General features: G+C 36.0%; 1 protein-coding gene across 1 annotated transcript in view; it reads right to left on the minus strand.

Annotated features, from left to right (window-relative positions):
• The window catches only part of TMEM131 (transmembrane protein 131), a 239251-nt gene that overhangs the window by 153565 nt on the left and 60030 nt on the right, over positions 1-25656 (minus strand). Inside the window, exon 2 of the mRNA XM_032397376.1 lies at positions 22101-22162. Coding sequence (XP_032253267.1) covers positions 22101-22162 — 62 coding nt within the window. The remainder of the gene's footprint in view (positions 1-22100; positions 22163-25656) is intronic.

Genomic DNA, 25656 nt, shown 5'->3' on the forward strand with positions numbered 1-25656 from the left:
TCCCAGGACCCTGAGATCATGACCTGAGCTGAAGGCAGATGCTTAACCGACTGAGCTCCCCAGGAGCTCCCCAAATCTTTTATTATGGGAGAAAACGTTTGCAAATTATATATCTGATAAAGGGTTAATATACAAATATATAAAGAACCACTATAATTCAACCTTGCTATTGATAAACAGCAAATAAACAAACCTGATTAAAAAATGGGTGGGGGGCAGCCTGGGCAGCTTAGTCAGTTAAATGCCTCTTGGTTTCGGCTCAGGTCATGATCTCAGTGTCCTGAGATCAAGACCTGCGTTGTGTTCCACTCAGCGTGGCGTCTGCCAGAGATTCTCTCTCTCCCTCTCTTTCTGCCCTTCCCCTGCTCACATGCTTGCTCTCTCTCTAAAATAAATAAATAAATCTTTAAAAAAAGGGGGGGGTGGACGCCTTGCTAGGCATTTCTCCAAAGAATATTCAAATGGCCAATGGGCCCATGAAAAAGATGCTCAACATCACTAATTATTAGGGAAATGCAAAGCAAAACTACAATGAGATACCACCTCACTCCCATCAGGATAGCTACTATCAAAAAACCAGAAAATAACAAGCTCTGATAAGGTTGTGGAGAAATTGCTATCCTTGTGCACTGTGAATGGGAATGTAAAATGTGGTGCTGTGGTGGAAAATGGTATGGTGGTTCCTCAAAGAATTAAACATAGAATTACCACATGATCCAGCAATTCCACTTCTGGGCATATACCCAAAAGAATTGAAAGCAGGAAGCAGGGACTCAAATACGTGGACATCCATGTTCATAGCAGCATGGTCCACAATAAAGTGTAGAAGTAATACAAGTGTCTACCAATGGATAAATGGACAAACAAAATGTGATTTATATGTACAAAAGAGCATTATTTGGCCTTAAAAAAAGGAAGAAAATTCTGACATATGCTACAACATGGATGAACCTCGAAAACGAAGTCTATACTAAGTGAAATAAACCGGTCACAAAAGGACAAATACTACATGATCCTATTTATATGAAGTACTTAGAATAGGACGAAGAATGGTGGTTGTCAAGGGTTAAGGAGTTGTTGTTTAACGAGTACAGAGCAGTTTCAGTTTGGGATAATGAAAAAGTTCTGGAGCTGGATGGTAGTGATGCAAAACAAATACGAATGCATTCAGTGTCACTGAACTATATACAATTAAAATGGCTAAAACTGTAATTTTTATGTTACATGTATTTTACTACAATTTTTAAAAAAGCTATAGTAGTAAAGACAGTGTGGTACTGGCATAAAGATAGACAAATAGATCAAGAGAACTAGAGAAAGTCCAAAAATGGACTTGTACGGTCATCTGATTTTCAATAAAGGCATCAATGCAGTTCAATGGAGAACCTTGTATCTTTTCAGCGAATGGTGCTAGAACAACAGGACCAACTTATGTAAGGGAAAAATGAGCCTTTATCCTTATGTCACACCATGTACTCAAATTACTTTTATACATATCATAGTTTTAGCATAAAAACTAAAATTATACAGCTTCAACAAGAAAACTTAGGAGATTATCTTCGCAATCTTGGAAACAGAGATTTCATGAACAGGACAAAAGCCACTAACTGTAAAAGAAAAAACTGACAGACTGGACTTCATAAAAAATTTTAAAATATGCTCACCAAAAGACATTGTTATGAAAATGAAAAGGCAAACCGTATACTGAGATAAGACTATTTGTAAATAACATATTTGATGAAAGACTTGTATACTGAACATATAACTTGTGACCTATGAATTTAAAAACCACACCATTTTTTTTTTTTTTTTAATTTTATTTATTTATTTGACAGAGAGAGACACAGCGAGAGAGGGAACACAAGCAGGGGGAGTGGGAGAGGGAGAAGCAGGCTTCCCGCGGAGCAGGGAGCCCGATGCGGGGCTCGATCCCAGGATCCTGGGATCATGACCTGAGCCGAAGGCAGACGCTTAACGACTGAGCCACCCAGGCGCCCCTAAACCACACCATTTTTTAAAATAAGCAATTATAAAAATGTCAGCTAAGCACACAAAAAGATGCTCAGTGTGTTATTAAGGAAAAGCAAATTTAAACTATAATGATATATACACTCCTATTATAATGTCCAAAACTGAAAATACACCAAGAGTTGGAGAGAATGTGGAACAACTAGAACCTCCATACATTGTTGGTGGGAATGTAAAACAGAACCACCACTCTAGAAAAAGCTTGGCAATTCTTTACAAAGTTAAACATACCCCTATCATATGATGATGCCACTCCACTCCTAGATACTTGCCCAAGAGAAACACAAGAAAAACACGTGCACATGAATGGTTATAGCAGCTTTATGTTTATAGCAGGTCAATACTGGGACAACCCAATTTTCTGTTAAAGGTGAATGGATAAATGAATTGGGGTGTATCTACACAATAGAATACTACTCAATAAAAAACAATAAAGCCTGGGAACCTTTCTTTTTTCTTTTAACATTTCTTTATCATTTTACAATAATATTATTTTTAGAAGAGCAGAAAATAACATTTGAGCAGAAAAAGAATAAACTGATGATATAGATGAATCTCAAAATACTTATGCTGAGACAGACATCCCCCCCTCCACCAAAGTACATTCTGTGTGAATGCATTTATATAAAATGGTTTACAATTTCAACTGATAGTGACAGCAGATCAGTGATTACAATTGCCTAGAAATGGAGAGTGAAGGTGGAGGGATTACCAAGGGTCACAAGTAAACTTTTGGGCATGATGGATATGTTATCTTGATTGCAGTGATGGTTTCACAAGTGTATAAATATTTAAACTCTTCAAACTGTACACTTTAAACACGTACAGTTTATTGTGTGTCACTCATACTGCAATAAAGAACGTAACCTAAGAATTCTAGAACATGCAAAACTCTGGTTCTCATGTGAAGTTGACAGAAAGGGAACTCAGAAAGTTTATCACCCATGTACACTTTCTTAAGGGGAAAAAATTCTTCATGAAGATAATCTGGCCAACAAGATTACTCATGAAGAATTGCAAATGAGGAAGTGGTCTTGTGAAAGATAGGCAGATGGTCACGGCAAAGAAACTGTGGAGATACGATCTGAAAAGCAGAAAGTAAATGTTTTTAAAGTGTAAGCCACAAAATAGAAAAATCATTTAATCATAATAAACAAGAATAAAAATCTCAGCACATGCCAACAAAACACCCTAAGTATTGAAAAAGAAAGATCACAATAGACACCATCTTGTTTTTGAAGCAATTTCAGAAATAAAGGTTTAAACATATTTTAAATGTACATCTGAAAATTAAGCTCTTAAATCAAGAGAAAACAAAAGAGAAAAGATAAAAATTAGATGGAATAAATATAAAGAGAGTATGATTAAATGAGATAAACTCATCTATTTTAAAAAGACTGTTAGAAAACCAAAGCCCAACTATAAACTGTAAATACCTAATACAAAATGATGCAGAAATGTTGACAAACAATGGGCAAAAACAGGGTAAACGTCCCTACCCCCAAAAAAGGGAAGAGAAAAAGCACACAGATAAGGGTTACAACATTAATAATCTTATAATGACAAGATTTGTGAGTCTGTGGGTTTTAATTTGTATTTTCTGGGCGGATAATATGGTTGAGCAGTTTTCAAATGTCCTTTTTGCCATCTGTACATCCTTTTCAGTGAAATGTCTGATCATGTCCTCTGCTGACTCCTTACTGGATTTTATTACTGAGTTTTGAGAGTTCTTGATAAATTCTAAAAACTAGGTCCTTTGTCAGATATATGGTTTGCAAATATTTTCTCTTAGTCTATATTCTGGCTTTTTACCTTCTTCACATGGTCTTTGGCAGAACAAGCTTTTAATTTACAAATTTCTCCTTTATGGATTGTACTTCTGGTATCAAGTCTTTGGTGTCAAGAACTCTGCCTAGGCCTATATCCTGAAGCTTTTCTCCAATGTTTTTTTCTAAAAGTTTTACAGTTTTATGTATTTTTTGTATAGTTGTATATTTAAGTCTACAATCATTTATGAGCTAATTTTTGTATAAGGTATGAGAGCTGTCTGTATATTTTAATACTATTTTAATATCTTTCAGTGTTCTTTGTTCCTAGTTTTTAAGGCTATTTTTGAGCCAGCTATTTAATTTTTTTTTGTACCATTTATTTTTATAAGAGGGTACGAAATGGTAATGTGAAGAGAAACAGAGTCAAAAATGGGCATGAGATGGAGAGCAGATAGCTCTGAGAAGACTCAGAATTTGAAGTAAAAAACAAAACCAAAACCAAAGAACCTGTGTTCAAACACCAGCTCTGCTCGCACTAGCCAAGTAACCTTGGGAAATAAGTGAGGAGGCTTTCTGTCAACTGTGAAGAGTTGTACAGATGTTAGCCTCTGATGAGGGCCTTCTAGTGTCCCACATATCTCCCTCCAACAACAGGCAATTAACTTGACATGAGGAGAAATAGCTGCTCTGGGCATAAAATTGTTATATTGTAAAACTGACTATGCAGAATGAGAATCAAAGCTATATCTGCAGAGAAAATCATGGAAAAGAAATAAATCAAAGTATTAACTTGTATTACATTTAGGTATTGGGATACAAGAATAACTCCCAAGTCCCCATTCTAGAGCACACTGGTTCAGAACTTAAGCTTTAGAGTCCAAAAGCTTGGTTTTGAATTCTAGCTTTACCACTTACTAGTCACTTACTGGGTTAAGTTACTTAAGCTCTCTATTCTTTAATATCTCTCCCGAACAACGATCATATAATTAATAACTATCTCATGTATTTGAGAATTTAAAAGAGGGCCTGGCACTTGGCAATATCCAGTAAATACTACTTATAGTTATTTATTATTTTTCCAAATTTTCCATATTTTTTACAAGCATATATTTCTTTTGTAATAGAACCACTTTTTAAAAAAAGATGAGTACTTTTATAATTCTGTGTACGTCAAAATCACAGCTCCCTTTCCCTTTATCTTAAGAAAATAGTAAGGCCATTCCCAAGAAAATTTTGAACAGTGGTTGATAATCTACAGTCCATAAGACAAGTCCAGCCTGCCACCAAATTTTTGTTTTTGTTTTTCCCTTTTTACTATAGTAAAATACACATAATGTAAAACTTACCATCTTAACTATTTTTTTTTTTTTAAAGATTTTATTTATTTATTTGACAGAGACACAGTGAGAGAGGGAACACAAGCAGGGGGAGTGGGAGAGGGAGAAGCAGGCTTCCCGCGGAGCAGGGAGCCCAAAGCGGGGCTCGATCCCAGGACCCTGGGATCATGACCTGAGCTGAAGGCAGATGCTTAACAACTGAGCCACCCAGGCACCCCTCCATCTTAACTATTTTTAATCGTACAGTTCAGTGGCATTAAATACATTTGCAGTGTTGTGCAACCATCACTACCACATGTCTCTAGAACATCTTTCATCTTGCAAACTTGAAACTCTGTACCCATTAAACAACTCTCCATTCCCTCCTCCTTCCAGGCCTGGCAAGCACCATTCTATTTTGTCTCTACAATTTTGACTAGTCTAAGTACTTCATATAAGTAGAACCATACAGTATTTATCTTTTTGTAACTGACTTATTTCACTTAGTGTATGTCCTTAAGATTCATTCATGTTATACTGTATGCCAGGCTTTCCTACCTTTTTAAGGTTGATAAGTGTTCTATGTATAAACTTTATTTTGTTTATCCATATACCTGTCAATGGACCCCTGAATTGCTTCCATGCTTTGACACAGTATATCATCCTTTCTATATGCTGCTACATTCAGTTTGCTAGTCTTTTGTTGAGGACTTTGCATCTATGTTCATAGGGGATACTGTCTGTACTTTTACTTTCTTGCTGTATCATTGGCTTTGGTATCAGAGTAATGCTGGCATCATAAAATCAATTAGGAAATGTTCCCTTCCTCTTAAATTTTTTGGAAAAGTTTGGAAGTATTGGGAGTTTTTCAAATGTTTGGTGGAATTCACCAATGAAGCCATCAAGTGCAGGTTTTCTTTGTTGGGAGATTCTGAATTACTGATTGAATCTTACCAGTTACATAGGTATCTTCAGATTTTCTATTTCTTTATGATTTAATCTTGGTAGGTATTATGTTTCTTAGAATTTGTCCATTTAATTGAGGCTATCCAATTTGTTGGTGTACAACTGTTCATAGTACTCTCCTATAATCCTTTTTATTTCTGTATGATCCCCAGTGATGTGCCCACTTTCATCTCTGAATTTAGTAATTTGGCCTTCTTTCATTCTTAATCCACATAGGTAACACTTTGTCAACGTTGTTGGTATTTTCAAAGAACCAATTTTTGGTTTCATTTATTTTCTCTATTTTTCCTGTTTTCTAGTTCATTTATGTCTGTTCTGATCTTTATTACTTCTTTCCTTTTGCTAGCTTTGGGTTTAGCTTGTTCTTATTTTTATAGTTCCTTAAGTTGTAAAGTTAGGTTACTGATTTGAGATCTTTTTTTTTTTAACATAAGCATTTACAGCTATAAATTTCCTCCTTACCACTGCTTTTGGTGTATCACACAGTTTTTTGGTATGTTGTGTTTTCATTTTCATTCATCTCTCTATATAGTTTCTAATTTCCCTTGTGTAATTTCCACAAATTTCAGAATTTTTCAGTTTTCCTTCTGTGACTGATTTCTAATTTCATCTTCTTGTGGTTGGAGATGATACTCTGTATGATATATATCTTATAAAAACTACTGAGGACTTCTGGGAAGATGGCAGAGTAGGAGGATCCTAACCTCACCTCTTTCCAGACACACCTAGATAACAGCTACATCAGTGTAACTAACCAAGAAAACAATGTGAAGACGGGAAGAACAGACTTGTCACAGTTAATTGTAAAGAGGCCACATTGAAAAGGGTAGCAGGGGCAGAAAGGTGGTCGGGAATCAATCTGCCAGCGAGGCTAATCACGAGAGGAAGGATACAACAAGCACATGGAAATGGTAAGAGCAAACTCCACATCAGGTATCTCAGACATGGGACCTACCCTAAGAAGATGAGACCACATAACATTTGGCTTTGAAAACCAGTGGGGCTTAAGTTTGCAAGTTTTACAATCAGTGGAGCTTGACTCTGGGTACTTTAAAAACCAGTGGGCTTAGTTCTGGGAGAGCCAGAGGGCCTTAGGAAACTGAGTCCCTGCCTTTAAAGAGAAAACGAGACAATCCCATGGAGATACTTCATAGAAGCAGAAGTTTGAAAAGCATCTGGGGTATATGTGAAGGTGATTTATTCACTAAAATCAGAACATGTGCTGAAGGAGCAGGGATCTTTAGGAGACTTCTCTAAGAACAAAAGAACTTTCCATCCCCCACCCTCCCACATAGCTGGACACCTGTGGGAGCCAGTAAAAACACCTTACTTGCTAAGACTGTGCATCACACACCAGCATTTTCCTGCATATCTGCCCATCCAACCTGCCCTACTTGTTAAGAGTCCCTTCAAAGTGGCTCCTGCTCTGTCACTTCCAGCAAGTAGTCCTGGCAGGGACCAGTACCACTCCAAAGTAACCCCTGCTCTGGGAAAAGGGGAAGATAACCACACACACCAGTTTGACGGCAGGCCCAGCAGGTGAACTGGGAGTAGACACCTGATCTGACTGCCAGCCCTGTCCACCAACAAAACCCTCTCAAGGGGCACCATGAGACAGCACTGTAGTTCTATGTAACTGTAGACCGGGGAAATGGGCTGTGGGCAGGCATCTGGTCTGACCAATAGATACCACCCAACTACAAGTGCAAGATGGCCCCAGACTGGCTCCTTAACAGCACAGGGACCAAACTGTGGCCCAAACAGGTAAAGTGGGCAATTGCAGCTGACTGGATTGAAAGCAAACATAGCTCAGCCACAACAGTAGGGCACACGCAACCTTCACAGGAGATAACCCTGAAGTGCCTGGTTCTGGTAAACATGGGTCATTGTGCTACAGGGCACCAAACGAACTCTTCTTCTGAAGGCCACTTTCAAAATCAGGAAACAGGGCTGATTTTTCCTAACTCATAGAAATAAACACAGAGTTAGACAAAATGAGGACATAGGAATATGTCCTAAATGAAGGAACAGGACAAAAAACACCAAAAAAGCTACATGAAATGGAGATAAGCAATATACATAATAAAGAATTCAAAGCAATGGTCATGAAGATACTTACTGGATTTGAGAAAAGAGTGGAGGATCTCAGTGAGACCTTCAACAAAGAGATAGAAAATATAAAAAAGAACCAATCAGAGAAGAAGAACTCAGTAAGTGAAATTAAAAATACACTAGAATCAATAGCATATTAAAGGAGGCAGAAGAATAGATCAGTGAGCTTGAAGACAGAGTAATGGAAAGCAAACAAGCTGAAATGGCAAAAAGAAAAAAGAATAGCAAAAAATGAGAATAGGTTAGGGGAACTCAGCGACATCATTAAGCATATAACATTTGCATTACAGGGATCTGAGGAGAAGAAAGAGAACAGGGGGCAAGAAATTTATCTGAAGAAATAATAGCTGAAAAATTTCTGACTCTGGGGAAGAAAACAGATATGCAGATCTAGGAGGCACAGAGAATCCCCAACAAAATCAACCCAAGGAGGTCCACACTAAGACACATAATAATTAAAATGGCAAAACGCAGTGATAAAGAGAGAATTTAATTAATTTATTTTTTAAAAAGATCTTATTTATTTATTTGACAGAGAGAGAGATAGTGAGAGCAGGAACACAAGCAGGGGGAGTGGGAGAGGGAGAAGCAGGCTTCCCGCAGAGCCGGGAGCCCGATGTGGGACTTGATCCCAGGACCCTGGGATCATGACCTGAGCTGAAGGCAGACGCTTAATGACTGAGCTACCCAGGCACCCCTAAAGAGAGAATTTTAAAAGCAGAAAGAGAAAACAGTTACATTCAGGGGGGAACCCCATAAGGCTGTCAGCTGATTTTTCAGCAGAAACTTTACAGGCCATAAGAGAGTGGCATAATATTTTAAAAGTGCTGAAGGGAAAAAAACCTTCAACGGAAAATACCCGACCCAGCAAAGCTATCATTCCAAACAGAAGGAGACAGAAAGAGCTTCCCCAGAAAAAAGTTAAAGGAGTTCATCACCACTAAACCAGTCTGACAAGAAACAGAAAAGGTAATTCTTTGACTGAAAAGAAAAGGCCATAATCAGGAGTAAGAGTTATGAAAAGAAAAATTTCACAGGTAAATGCAAATATAATAAAAGTAGTAGATTCATCACTTATAAAAACAGTAGAGACATTAAAGCACAAAAACAGTAAAATCAACTACATACATAAAAATGAGTCAAAAGATTCACAAAATAAAAGGATGGAGAGTATGGCATTATATACATAGAATGTGCAGATGGAGGAGTAAAAATTTAGTGCTTCTAGAATCAATTTAAACTTAAGTGACCATCAACTTAATATTGACTGCCATCTGCAGAAAGCATGTATCTTAACCTAATAGAAACCACAAATCAAAAACCTGTAATGGATATGCAAAAAATTAAAAGGAAGGAATCCAAGCATATCACTAAAGAAAGCCATTAAACAACAAGGGAAAAGAGCAAGAGAAGAAAGGAACAGAGAACTACAAAAACAACCATAAATCAAGATAACAAAATGGCAATAAGTACATATCTATCAATAATTATTTTGAATATGAATGGAATATGAATGCACTAAATGCTCCAATCAAAAGACACAGGGTGATGGAATGGATGATAAAGCAAGACCCATCTATATGTGGCCTACAGGAAACTCATTTCATACCTAAAGACACAGCAGATTGAAAGTAAAGAGAAGTTAAAATATGCACCATGCAAAAAGAAATTAAAAGAAAGATAGGGTAGCACACTTTTATCATGAAAAATGGACTTTAAAAGAAAGACTAACAAGAGACAAAGAAAGACACTACATAATGATAAAACAATCAAACAAGAGAATATAACAATTGTAAGTATTTATGCACCAAACATGAAAACACCTAAAGATATAAAGCAACTATTAACAGACATTAAAAAAAAAAAAAGAAATTGATAGTATTACAGTAAAAGCAGGGGACTTTAATACTCCACTTACCTCAATGAATTAATCATCCAGAAAGAAAATCAACAAGAAACAACGGCTTTAAATGACACATTGGGCCAGAGGACCTAACAGATATATTCAGAACATTCCATCCCAAAACAGCAGAATACACATTCTTTTTAAGTGCACAAGGAATATTCTCCCAGATAGATCATGTTAGGCCACAAAACAAGTCTCAATAAATTCAAAAAGACTGAAATCATATCATGCATCTTTTCTGACGACAACAGTATGAAACGAGAAATCAATCTCAAGAAAAAAATGTGCAAAGAACACAAACACATGGAGGCTAAAGAACACTCTACTAAACAATGAATGAGTCAACCAAGAAATCAAATGAGAAATAAAAAAATACATGGAGATAAATGAAAATGAAAACAATGGTCCAAAATCTTTGGAGTGTAGCAAAAACTGTTTTAAAAGGGCAGATTATAGCCATAGAAGCCTAGCTCAAGAAGCAAGAAAAATCTCAAATAAGCAGTAAAACCTTACACTTACAGAAGCTAGAAAAAGAAGAAGAAAAAAAGCCCAAATCTAGCAGAAGGAAAGAAATAACAAAGATTAGAGGAGAAATAATTGAAATAGAGACTAAAAAACAATATAACAGATCAATGAAACCAGGGGTTGGTTCTTTGAAAAGATCAACGTAAGTAATAGAACTTTACCAAGACTCATCAAAAGAGAGAGAGAGAGAGAGAAGACTCAAATAAATAAACTCAGAAATGAAGGAGAAATAACAACTGAAACCACAGAAATATAAAGGATTATAACAGAGTATTATGAAAAATTATATGCTAACAAATTGGTCAACCTAGAATAAAATGGGGAAGAAGTAAAAATGTAATTTTCGTATGTGATTGAAGCTCAATTGTTATTCCTAGAAACATAAGCTCCCTAAACTGAATCTGGAAGAAAGAGAAAATTTGAACAGACTGATTACTAGCCATGAAATTGAATCAGTAATCAAAAAACTCCCAACAAATAGAAGTCCAGGACTAGAAAAATTCACCAGAGAATTCACTAGGTGAATTCTACGAAACATTCAAAGAGTTAAAGCTATTCTTCTCAAATTATTCCAAAAAAATAGGAGGAAGGAAAGCTTCCAAATTCATTCTACAAGGCCAGCATTACCTCAATACCAAACCCAGATAAAGACAGTACCAAAAAGGAAAACTACAGGCCAGTATCCCTGGTGAACATAGATACAAAAATCCTCAACCAAATATTAGCAAACCAAATCCAACAATATATTTAAAAAAAACCCCATTCATCATGATCAAGTGGGATTTATTCCAGGGATGCAAGGGTCGTTCAATATTTGCAGAAATATAAAAACCATATGATCATCTCAAGAGATGCAGAAAAAGCATTTGACAAAGTACACCTATTCATCAAGAAAAGTGTAATCTTAATCTTTATTTCACCCATCCCCACCCACCCACCTCACATCTGGCCACCACCAGTTTTTTTCTCTGTATTTAAGAGTCTGGGTTTTGTTTGTTTCTTTTTTTCTTTGTTTTGTCCCCCAGGTTAATCCATGTTTTTCCAAATGGCAATGTCTCTTTCTTTTATATAATCACCTTCTTTTGTCTCTTGTGACAGTTTCTTACTTAAAGTCCATTTTGTCTGATATAACAGCCACTCCTGCGCTACTAGTTACTGTTTCCATGGAGTATTTATTACCAAGTCTTTTGGCATATGTGTGTCCTTAAAGCTAAAGGGAGTCTCCTACAGGCGGATTATAGTTGGATATTGTTTTTTTTTTTAAATCCATTCGGCCACTCTGTGTCTCTTGATTGGAGAATTTAATCCATTTACATTTAAAGTAATTATTAATAAGTGAGGACTTACTATTGCTATTTTGTTAACAATTTTTCTAATTGTTCTGTAGTGCCTTTGTTCCTTTTTCCTCTCCTGACGCTCGTTTGTAATCTGATGATTTTTCTTTTGTAGTGGTATATGCTTTCATATCTTTCTATTTGGTGTATCTGCTACAAGGTTTTTCACTTGTGTCCACCATGAGATGTGTATACAACACCTTATAATTATAACATTTTATTTTAAGCTAATAACAATTGAGCTTCAATCACATATGAAAATTACATTTTTACTTCTTCCCCATTTTATGTAATTGATGTCACAATTTACAACATTTATATTTTGTATCCATTAACAAATTATTACAGCTATAATTATTTTTCATACTTTTGCATTTTATTTATGTTAGAGTTGAAAGCTTATACATTCATACATTTTCATGTTGCTGATATCTTTTCATTTTAGCTTGAATAACTCCCTTAGTTGTTTTTTTTTTTTTTTTGAGACAGGTCTAGTGGTGATGAACTTCAGCTTTTGTTTGTCTGAGAAAATGTTTATTTCTCCTTCATTTCTGAAGGACAGCTTTGCCGGATATAGTATTCTTGTCAGTTTTCTCCTTTCAGCACTTTGAACACATCACCTTCTCTCTTGACCTGAAAGGTTTCTGCTAAGAAATCAGCTGACTATCTTAGCTCCGGCATGACAAGTCACTTTTCTCTTGCTGCTTTCAAAACTTTCTGTCTTTGACGTTTGATGATTTGATTATAATGTGTTTCAGTGTAGATCTCTTTAAGTTTAACCTATTTGGGATCCTGTGGACTTTATGAATCTGGATGTCTATTTCCCTCCCAAGATTTGGGAACTTTCCAGTCATTACTTCTTTAAATAGGCTTTCTAGCCACCACCACCACCCCCCCACACACACACCCCAGGACAACCACTATACATAAATAAAACATATATTGGTTCACTTGATGTAGTCCCGTAATTCCTACAGGCTTTCTTCACTCTTTTTTATTCTTTTTTCCTTTTACTCCTCTTCCTAGATAATTCCAAATAACACATCTTCATGTTTGCTCATTCTTTCTTCTGCTTGAAAAAAATCTGCTTTTGAACCCCTCTAAATAAATTTTTTCAATTCAGTATTCCTGTTTGGTTCTTTTTAATTGTTTCTATCTCTGTTGATTTTTTTCTCCCCATGAATTGGCCATACTTCCACATTTCTTTGTATGCATTGTTATTTTTTCTGCTGAAAACTGGACATGTGAATCTAATAAAGTAGTAACTCTAGACATCAGATTCTCCCTTTCCTAGGATTTGCGTTTTTTTTTTTGTTTCTATTGTTTTTGCTTTTTTGATTATTGTAGGCTCCATCTATCCCAAAACTTAAGGACCTCTCGGGTCTTTTATGAGCCTGAGGCTTTCCCTGAACATTTGTAGTAATTCTCTAATTTCCCCCAAATATGCAATTGTTTTGAATGTCCTACTCATTAATGTCTGGCTCCCAAAAGGGTAAAAAGAGAAAAATAAAAGAGGGGGAAAATGTTGTTAGCCCTTTAAATTTTCTAAGTTACTTCAGGAAGAGAACTTTTAATAATGGGTGGAGTTGCAACAACAGCTACCTTCTCTGTCTACACCTTTGAGATCAGAAGTAACAAGCAGGGCATGGATTCCCAGTATTTTGAGGATAAGCTCCTTTTTTGCCCACTGTGGCTCCTGCAAGCTGTGTACAAGCTGTTCAGTGAATGTGTGCACAGCTGCCTGCCACAGGGCAGGAGGGTGGGAGTAGGTAATTGTTTCTGAACTAAGAACTGAAATGAGTAAAATTTACTTCAATTTACCCCAAGCCTTCCCCTGGAAGTTGTAAGCCTTCAAAAGAAATTAGACAGATTCTACCAATACCACTGCTATCTACAGATTCCTCCTGTCTCCTACTCCACCATCTTCCCAGAATCCTCTGCCTGGCACCAGTTTTGGTAAATATAAGTTTTATGACCATCCCTTATGTCTATGGCTGCTTTCATAGTACAATGACAGAACTTGAGTAGTTGGGACATAGACCATTTCACACAGAAACTCTAAGGTTTTTAATACCTGGCCCTTTACATAAAGTCTGCCAACTTCCAGCTTAGAAGAGCAGCCGGAGTAATGTTACAATACTTTATTTCCAGGACCATTAAATCCCTACATATGAAAATCTTTGACCTAAAAATCTAAGACAACCAACCTGAAATGACATGTCTTCTGATGAAAAACAAATAAAAATACACAACACTACTGGTATACTGTAATAGAATTCTGATGCTAACCACCTCAAGTCAGCATTAGAATCTACAAATTAAAAGGCACAGTCCCTAACAAGACAGTCCTTACTTCATACACCAACCACAAGTTAGGGATTCTAGGCCATGTGCACTCTGACCAACTGACTCCAAATCTGGGGGGTTTCCATGATTCCTCCCCCTCGAGCTCAGAACTTAGAACTATATTCAAATTAGTTTTCTTCTAAAGAAACACTTAGGGTGAGGTCTTGGAGGCCCCCCAAATATAGAACTTCCGAGCCCTCTCTCCATGGAATCAGGGCATATCACTCTCCTGGAATATAGGTGTGCTTACTAACCAGGAAGCTCTATACAGCTTCAGTGTCCAGAATTTTTATTGGAGTTTCATTACAAAGGTATGATTTATTAAATCAATGGCCACCTATGTGATTGAACTCAATTTCTAGCCCCCTTCTTCTTCTTGGAGGCATTTGGGATGGCTTAAAGTCCAAACCCACATTATTGGTTTTTCTGGTGACCAGCCCCATCTTAAGTCATCTTTTAGGCATTAACTCAGGTGTGATACAAGGACTCATGCATAACAAAGACACTTTTATTACTAAGGATAGTCAAAGATTTGAAGTCTCCCTAGAGATAGAGACTAGCCATATTCTTTGTTATACAAAAACTACCTTGAAATATGCTTGCCAAAAAAGAAAATTTAATCTAAATCTGATCAAAACTCTATATTTAGCTAACAGTTGACAGGAAATCCACAAGACAGAGGTATATTAAATTACACCAAGAAAACGATATTAGGTCAGCCTAGGTTGTGGGAAATCCTATAGACAAATGATCCAATTTCTTCAACAACAACAAAAAATGGCATGAGGAGGTGGGTTAAAAAAGACTTAAGAGACATATCAATAAAATGCAATGTATAGACCCTGCTTGGATTTTGATTTAAATAAAACAAATATGAAAAAGGATTTTTGAAATGGTGGAAGAAAATTGATACAGACCAACCAGGTATTAGATGATATTAAGTGTTCTGGCTATCTAGTGGTCCATAATAAATTACTTCAAAGTTTAACAGCTTAAAACAGCATTTTATTATTATCCTTCATGTTCTTTTGGGCTGACCGGACTCAGTTGGTTAGATCTCACTTGATGTTTCTCAAATGGTTGCAGTCAGATGTGAGTTATGGCTGATTCATCTGAAGGTTTAAAGGTGCTGCTCACCCACAGTGGCAGGAAAGTGATGATGGCTGGCAGGTGGGCACTCAGCTGGGACCACTGACTGTAGGGCTGTATGGGGGCTCTCCATGTGGCTTAGGATCCTCACATCATATTAAATGGGTTCCCAAAAGAAATGTCCCAATTTCTAGAGGTCCAAGAGACCCAGGTAAAAGCTGCCAAGCTTCCTATGACTAAGCATTAATAGTACCAGAATACTGTCATGCTGTACTCATCAAGATACTATTATTATTGCTATACTCAGTATATATTCATTTAGTTATCACATATCTTTTATTTTTTTAATGTATTTTTTAAAAGATTTATTTATTTTAGAGAGAAAGAGCATGTGCACAAGCACACATGTTGGGAGAGGGGCAGAGGGAGAGAGAGAGAGAATCTCCAGGAAACTCCCTGCTCAGCGAGGAGCCCAATGCAGGGCTGGATCCCTCAACCCCGAGATCATGACCTGAGCCAAAATCAAGAGTTGGATGCTTAACCAAGTGAGCCACCCAGGTGCCCCTACATATTTTTATTTTTAATGCTCTTTTTCCTTTGTATGTCTGAGTTTCTGAGATCATTTACCTTCAGCCTGAAGAATATTATCGTCCATTATTTTCTTTGGTGCAAATCTTCTGGTGACAAATTCTCTACATTCTTGTCTGTTTGAAAATGTCTTTATTTTTTCTTTACATGTGAAGGATATTTTCATTGGGTATAGAATTATAGTTGTAATTAGTTTTCAGTAAATTTTATTATCTTTTGACTCCTATTGTTTCAGTTTATAAGTCAGCTGTCAGCCAATTCTAGCTTCTTTGAAAGTCTTCTCTCTTTTTTCTCTGGTTGCTTTTAGAATGTATCTGCCTTTGATTTTCAATAGTCTTACTGTATACTGTTCAAATCTCCCTAAAAAGAAGGACTGGCCATCCAGCTATGAAAAAATGCTACTAGCTATCAGCCCCTGACTATGGTAATGCTGGGATTAACTCTAGTGACTGAAGTAAGGCTAAGTTCTTTCTGAGCAACTCCCAGCCAATGAATGGGCCCAGCAGGTGTAGCAGGGCCTGGCTACCTCTGTCCAATGTGGGATGCTTCCAAAAAGCAGTCTTTGCTCCAGAGTTTTCCACTGGGTTGGTCAAGATTCTGCAACACTGTCTGAGGCTCTTCCTGCCCAATCCTGTTTCCTTCTCCTTATTTTTCACAGGCAGTAGCCCTCAAATAAATCCCTAGTACTCCTCTAACTCTGTCTCAAGATCTTGCTGAGAATCCCAACTGACACATATGATAAAGAATATCTGTGGGGCGGGGGGTGGAGAAAAACTATAGTAAACAACACACTTAACAGTGAAATGTTGAAGGTGTTATCTCTGAGATGAGGTATTAAAGTAGGGTCAAAGATACTTACTAAAAATACTACTTATGTTCAACATCATACTGCTTGTAGCCAGTAAAGTGAAGCAAGAAAAAGAATTAAAAACTAAAAGGATTGGAAAGTTAGAAATACAATGTTATTAACCTGAGATTATTATAGTTTATGGACCTAGTCCAGAGCATCTACAGATAAGTTATTAGAATCAATAAGTAATTTAGCTAGTTTGCACAGTAACAGTCAATATATAAAAAACAATTGCATTTCTACATTTTATGTTGAGCCATATGAATTACCACTTTTATAGATCAAAAAGTGCAACAGAGCCCAGAAATAGATTCATGCATACATGGATCCTTGACTTATGAATAAAGTGTCACTGAAGAATACTGGTGAAAGAAAATATAAGGGAATAATCAATAAAGGGTACTGGGACATGTGAATATATGAGAAATAAAACTATGACATCACACCAATAACAAAGTCAATTTCAGTTAGAATTACAGCCATAATTATGAAAGGCAAAACAATAAATTTCTGGTTTTCAGACAATAATATAGGAGAACATTTTTATGACCTTGGATAGGAAAATATTTCCTTAGCAGTACACAAAAAATATAAACTGTAATGGAAAATACAGCTTAAACTACATTAAAACTAAAATTAATTAAAAGTAAGAATTTCTGTTCATCAAAGTCACCCTTATATGTGGAAAGGGTAATCCACCAAGTAGAAGATATTTCTAATATATATAACCAGAACTGTATCCAGATTTATAAAGAACTCCTATCAAACAAGAGGGAAAAAGACATGCAACCCAACAGTTAAATAGAGCAAAAGATTTAACTGAGGATTTCATAAAAGATATCCAAATGGTCAAATAACATGAAAACTTGCTCCACCTTATTAGGAATCAGAGAAATGAAAATTAAAACTACAGTAAGATACCATTACCCACTCTTCAGAATGCTTTAAAAAAAACAAACATATGAAGTATCGCAGAGCAATTCCTGATGATGGAACTGTAAACTGGAACAAGCACTTTGGAAAACCATATGGCATTACGTATTAAAATAGAAGATTCATAACCTATGTCCCAGCAGTTGTACTCAACTCTACCAGAAATGCATATATTCACCAAGAGACAGCATTTATTTATAGCAGCCCAAACTGGAAACAAGTGAAATGTCCATTAACAGCAGAAATTATATATAAATTGGGGGCATATTCATATAATGCAATACTACTCAACAAGGAAAATGAATAACCACAGTCACACTTAACAGCACAGAGAATCTTAGAAACTTAACACTAAGAAAAAGCTGGGAAAAAAAAAAAAAAGAATACAAACGGTATGAACTTCAAAAAACAGATGAAACTATAGTGTTTAGAGACACATGCTCAGATGGTAAGACTTCTAGGGAAAGAAATTATCATACACTTCAGGATTATGGCCAACTCTTGGGGATAGTGACTGAGAGAGAGCTTCAGGGGGGAACTTATGAGAGTGTTGGCATGTTTTTAGTTTTTAACTGGAGTGGTGGTTATTTATAGATGTTTGCTTTGCAAACCCCCCCCACATTTTATGCATGTATATATGGATTATATCTCACAACAAACACATTAAAGAAAAAGAAATTAATCAAATTCTTAGATGTTTTTACACTCCTTGGAAAAAGACTCAATGTAGGATCCCTAACTGACTGCTAGAACCATTTATACTTGCCTACGTCTAGAATGAACCTGATTCATCTTCTAGAATGCAGAGCTTCCAATGGCTCCCACTCCTTTTAGTTATAGAAACTAAAAAAACTTGTCTAGGAGCTCAAGTTATCCCCAATAACCTCCTTATAACTCCTGTTAAGTTATACTACGGCTATCTTTAAAAAATAGTGTATTTTAAATGTAAGCTCACCCAAGAACAAGAGAACTACTAGACAACCAAACTATATGCTCCCTTACTTATTCAACTGAGTGTTTTGGTGTGTTGCAAGTAACTGTCTAGTTAAGGAAGGCCTCCATAGTCCTTTCCCGACCAACCTGACACAGAATAGCAGACAAACTTTCTACAATCTTTTCCCCAACCTTCCCCTAAGAAGAGTGGGAAAAGAGTCATTTCTGTAATATGAACAACTTTGGCTAACAACAGTTCTGCAGCTGAAATACTGGGGCACAATAGAAGTGGAACCTGTTATCTATTATGTGTGTATGAAAAGATCTCTTAGACCTGAACTGTCTTCTAAGCACAGCAATTAGGAATTTATCTCTTTCCTCTAAGGCAACCTTGTTACTTAATCTTTAGGCAATAGAGCAATGGAAAGTATTACGTATAAGAGCTTTGGAATCAAAATTACTTCTTATTCTTCTTGTACCCCTTATTAGTACTGAAATTTGGGGCCAATTAATGAACTAGCTGAGACTCTAGCAAGTACTTAAAAAATACTAGTTCTAGCTATCCCTGCCTTAGGTACCTGAAAGCCAGGTAGTAAGTAGAGGTAACAGATGCCTATAGGTTATGAGAACGACCAATGAGCATACAATGAAAAGAATATTCCTGTTTCTTGACCAAAGTGAGAAAACAAAATTATGTAGTCCTATAGTTATGAGCTTTAAAAAACAAAACTCTGAGTGTATTTTCAACTCATGAACATTATGGAGCTTGCCTTCCAACATCTTAAAATTCTGTTTATTGTTCTGGTAGAATAGTGAAAGAAAGAAAGAGAAAAGAAAGAGAAGTAAGAAAAGAAAAAGGAAGAAGAAAGAAAGGGAAAGAAAAGAAAAGAAAAAGAGAAAGAAAGGGAGGAAGAAAAAGAAAAATACGAAGCTAACCTTTTCCTTGGGCTTTATCTTCATTTGTTTATAAGAAAATTATATTAGGAAACGGATTAAGGCTTTTAAGTATACCTTTCGTTATTCAATCTCATAATCTATCAAAGGAATGGATCAAGAAGAGCCAACCACTCACATCAGTTAGGACTGGAATGGTAAGTTTAAGATACTTCTTTACCCGTACCCCCTACAGTGATAAGTCTTCTGTTGAGAAGCAGAATCCTCAGTGTCTGTTCCTCTTGGGAAATATTTCATCTTTCTATATTCTATATACCAAATCTTAGTAGCCTTGCCAAACAGGAATGGCAATAGCCAAAGCACCAACTACAGAAAACATGGGCTAAGAGGATTACTGTGATTTCTAATTATAACTTATTATTATTAGTGGTAACCCAGGAAATGCACTGGGAGGAACTGCACATACATGGTGCTGTGGAAAGAGCTCTGAAAGCAGAAAGGCTGGTTACTACTGAATCTTGGATTCCTGCTCTAGTAACTGAATTTTGAGCAAATTATTTAATTTCTATGAGCCTCATTTTCCTTATCTTTAAAAAACAAGGAAGGTAAGTCCAAAGTTTCTAGCAAATTTTTTATGAGTTTTGGCAATTTTTATGGACTTATCATCAATTAATCAACAATTTTGCATGTATCTATTCAAAAGGGTCTTATATTATGCTACTTGGGGATAAATAATACACTATATATAGCATCTTGACATTAGACATACTATAGGGGTCTTAGTGAGGTTTCACTGTGGCTGAGGTAATCAACTGGTACCACCTAACCCTCAACATTGTTCCTGTCTAAAATTACCTTTGCCAGAGAACTCTGAGGTCTTAACCAAGGTCTCAACCAAGCTCTTGTCCAAGCATTTCAGCAAACTCAAAGAGGATGAGCAAGTCACATCCCAGTCCACAAGCTCTTTCACAGCTAAGTCCATGTAGACAGGGACTGACAGCCTCCCCCAACAAACACACAAATCAAGCTCCAGAATTTTCAAAATGAATTATCACTTGCAACCTAGATGTTTAGTTCATAAAGGACATGGATCCTTCTTCAGTTAATAAAGGAGAATTTTCCAGAAATTCAGTCCTGATTTGCCTGTTATCCAGATCCTGCAAATCACCTAAAGGAAGATATTTAAAATAGTCATTCCTATCAGTTCTCCAAGTGCTCACCTTGCAACAGATTAAAGAACTAAAAAAAAAGAGACTAAGCTCATTTTCTAGGAAAGGAGGCTTTACAAAATTTGAGATTATATATCTTTAGTTTTTATTCAGTTTTTCAATATAAAAAGCTGTACAAAGACTTTTCTGCAAGTCCCATGCAGACACTGCCTGCTGTGTTTCTCAACATCTCTTATGTAAAGGTATGAAGGATATGCTTATTTAAAAATTTGGAAGCAGGGAAAAAGTTATCATTCAGAACAGTTACTTGCTTTATTGTCAGAGAAAAAGAACCTTAAAACCCATCACTTTTTTTCTTGTTCTCTTTGTCTGGTTTATTGTCTGAAATCTAAATTTATGAAAATGCAAACAGAAATCTTATTTCAGGTCTCTAGCACAATTATTTTTTCTCTATTGCCTTAATCTAACTTTTAGTTTCCCGCCATTATTACAAGCTATGGGGAATATTTTTTTCAGAACATTTAAGTCATGTACTTAATTATAATTAAGTAAATAAATACACCATAGGCAGCACCATGTAAGAGAAAGACAACATCCGGAGTGAGAAGATGAGAATTCTAATACTAGCCCCATTACCACAAAGTCATGGGATCTTTGGCACCTTTCTTAAACTAAACCTTGGAAAAACTGTGAGTCATGCTACCAAATGGATGGTACTTGAAAACACATGTTATAATTACAAAAGTGGTAAGTAGTATAAAACAAGCACAGAAAACACCTCAGTCACAAAAATCAGAGGGATGGTTAAGAAGCTTTTACTCTGTCTTTCAGCTCTGAAATTCTAGAACTGATTTTTAGCTAGGAAGACTAAAATAGGCTTCATGGGATATCTGTGCTAGGTGTGAAAGGCAGGACACCAGATTATACCTTCCAATTTTACGTATAATATATTTAAAGATGTGGCTTAGAATGGCAAGTGGAAAGATGATATAGATGTATATCTACAGAACTTATATTCTAGAGAAGTCTTCTTCCAGATAAATATTCTGAGGTCTGACATCTGAACTGAGTGCTTCACTCACTGGCTCCATACTCACAGAGCTAACCACCAATTCCACTGTCCCTGATCTGACTCTCCCCACCAAACCTCCCAAAACCCCCCAATAATATTTAATTTAAAAGATAATTCATATAGCTAAGTAGGTTATTACAAAATTGTCTGCATATAAAGCTCATAAAATATATCTCATAGCAACCAGTTACATTTTTTAAAGATAAATAACAATCCAATATTATTCAAGGTTTGACACTGAGATAATTTTTCAACTTAAAATAAAATTACCTGTAGTAACCCTCCATCATCAAAACGTAGTACTTCTATTATGCTCTCCGACTGAATAAATGCTGCGAAGGAAACAAAACATACTATCACTTTACGGAAACACAAATCTGATTTAAATAAATATCTTTTACCTTAAAGTTAATAAATACAATTACATATTTTAAAAAACATACTGCTTGAGATGATGGTTAAAGAAGAAAATGCAATCCTGCAGGATTTTTAGCAACTATGAAATGCTTTACAATAAAACAATACAACCCAATTAGAAAGTAGTTGTAACAACCCATAGGCTGTGTAAGCCACCCACAAAATATATTCCTGCTATACTTCCAGAAAGTGCAAAACAGTCAAATTCAACTAGATGCAGGTGATTACTTTCACTGAGAGACAACTGAAAATATCACAAGCACATGGAAAAGATCATTAGAGGATTCTATTACCAAAAAAATGATAAGCCAAAATTCTGTATCATCTGCTCTTTTACAGCGATGATAGGACCTAGAATCAACAGTCAAAAGAAACTTGGAGGGAGAAGGGGCAAGGAAAATGGCAAGCGATTATTCTATTCCAAGAAACTGTGTACAACACAAAGACAAGATATTTAAAAAGCTCACATACTTTTACCATATGATCTGGCGACTGTGCTCATGGGTATTTACCCAACTGATTTGAAAACTTATGTCCATATAAAAATCTGCAAGCGATTCTGTATAGCAACTCTATTCATAATCACTCCAAACTGGACACAAGATGATATTCTTCAATAGAGGAGCAGATAGACAAACTATAGTACATCCATACAATGGAATATTATTCAGTGATCCATGTGGTAATGAACTGAGTTGGCAACATCAGTATGAATTCATATTTAGTTTAATATAGATAGTTATATTTAGAAATATTTATAAAATATGTGTATATGCAGGGGTTAGTATACACATATATATTTTCTTGCTCTGTCAGTTGAGAGGGCCTAGAATAATGACACCCCAGTAGCATAGGGCAGACCTAAAGCACAGATCTTGGGTTCTAATACCATTCTCCAATAAAAGGAATCAGGGCTTCTTAGAAAAATGGCTCAATCTAGGACCAAGGCAAGATATATACAACATGAAATTGGAGCACCTAATGGTGCCAGAAAGTAAGCAAGTGTTAACCATCCAAAAAACCAAAAAATCCTGTACGGATGAGAATTTGTCAAAGGGATCTAAGAATTAACAGAAAGAGTTAAACCTGGAATAACTTGAGCAATACAACAGTGTTGCATTACAATCCAAAATATAAAATAAATACCATGAGTCCATACTGATATAAATAAGTAATTGAATAAATAAATAAACAGGGGAGAAGATAAGAGACTCCCAGGCAGAATTCTAAATAATTTATGTATCTAGAAGATGGAGGGTAACTCCCCATCTTTTAACAAGTGTGGGATGCACATAGGGACATCCTTCCAAAAACAGTATGGAAAGGAGGGGAAAAAAGAGTAATTTTAAAGTGGAGAAATCTGACAAATGTTACCTCAGTCAGATGATCAAGGTCAACATCCTCAGTGAAATGTCATGCTGACATATGTACCCTTCATATGACATAATAAAAATGGTACTTTATCTTTGTGGTCTTCCTCCCCAAATCACATAACCCCAGTCTCATTAGGAGAAAAACATCAGACAAATCCCAACCAAGAAACATTCTACAAAATATCTGAGGAGTACTCCTGAAAACTATCAAGGTCATCGAAAAGAAGTAAAGTCTAAGAGACTGTCACAGACCAGTGAAGCCTAAGCAGACAGGACTACTAGATGTAATGTGTTATCTTGGGGCGGGGCGGGAATGGGCGCAATCCTAGAAAAGAAAAAGGAAATTAGGTAAAAACTAAGGAAATGTGAATAAAATATGGACTTTAGTTAATAATCATGTATTAATACTGGTTCATTACTTGCAAAAAAAAAAGGTACCACATTAATGTAAGGTGTTAATAATAGGGGAAAGCGTGGGGAGGATGGGAACTCTGTGCTATCTTTAAAATGTTTATATAAATCTAGAGCTGTTTTAAAATAAAAAGTTTATGTGGGGGGACACCTGGCTGGCTCAGTTGGAAGAGCATGTGACCCCTGATCTTGGGGTTGTGAGTTTGAGCACCATGGGTGGGTATAGAGATTACTTAAAAAAAAAACCAAAAAACTTTAAAAAATAAAATAAAAGTTGACTTTTAAAAAACACGAAACAATGGTATTTCATTTGGCTTAATACAACATTCACTGACTCCTCTTTGTTGGTCTTTGAGTATTCATCAGGGAAGCAGCTTACTGTCTCATCCACACATACCTGGCTTTTCCAGTCTGACTAAAGCTGAAAGCCAAGCAGCAAGTTAAGATACCAGCTAATTAGATTACGTTACCTAACTGGATGGTATTTCCTGACTGCCAAGCATCACTCTTCCCTTGTTCTAGTAATCACATCCCGATTTTATTTTGGGAAAGTCCTGTGTCAATCTGCCCCACTGCTCATTCCCCAGCAGTTCTCAATGTAGAGAACACTCCATAAATACTGAGTGCCTGAGCGAAATCCCACCTTTTTTGCTTAGAAGTAAGTGCTGATATTTGCATTTGTTGATGCAAATGATCTCCTTCCGGTTTGTTATCTAGTCCTAGCTTGTAGTTAGTTTCAGATTCATATTGTGAAGGTAAAAGGCTCTGCCTAGCTCACCCAGCCCATTTCCCTCCTTTCCTCCACCTTTTAACATAAACTGAAATTTAGATGATCCAGAAAGTATCTTTCTGTTATACTCCTGTTGAAGACAGCTTTATTGATGTAAGAACACAATGAACTAACAAGAATTAACTGAAGAGCCAGATGCTCACAATGGAAGAGATAAAAAGTAGGAGCTCCTAGTTCGAAGCTTTCCATCTAATCAGCAGTAAGAAAGTACCAGAAACATGATCTATTTGGAGGCTGCTATTAGAGTTATGATATAATGACTATCACCTAACTTCCCATTATCAAGCTAGATCAGACCTTTAGCTAACTGAGGAGAACTTAACTATATAAAGATACAGACAACTACATAATTTGGTTGTATTAATTAGGAGCTTTTTAAAAAACATGAAATACCTTATTTGAAAAAAATTAGTAACAGTTGCTGTTTTATAAAGTCCTAAAAGGAAAATACTGTGTTATATATCATCAGTTCCCCTTAAAAGATATTAGAAATGAATAGGACTCAACTCAGGCATGAAATAAATGTTAAGAATATTTCACTTTAAATGGCCAGTTATAAGAACTTCAAATTTTATGCCTAGAAAAATACAACTGACACTAGATAAGTACTTAATCATTTAATGCGTTAACAATGTTAGGCTGTAAAATACAAAAACTAACCAAAGCAAGTCAAATTCCCCCATTTCTGGATTTAAAGCCACAACTTACAGCTACTTCCTCTCCCAAGAAGTTTTCCCCCTAATTTTATATTTTAAATGAACCCCAAATTATCCCAATGTTCCCCAGTTCAAACAGCAACCAGATGTTCTAGAAATAACATCCAATAATTATCACT

This window comes from Phoca vitulina, unplaced genomic scaffold (genome assembly GCF_004348235.1).
Source record: "Phoca vitulina isolate PV1807 unplaced genomic scaffold, GSC_HSeal_1.0 scaffold98, whole genome shotgun sequence".
NCBI classification, from domain to species: Eukaryota; Metazoa; Chordata; class Mammalia; order Carnivora; family Phocidae; genus Phoca; species Phoca vitulina.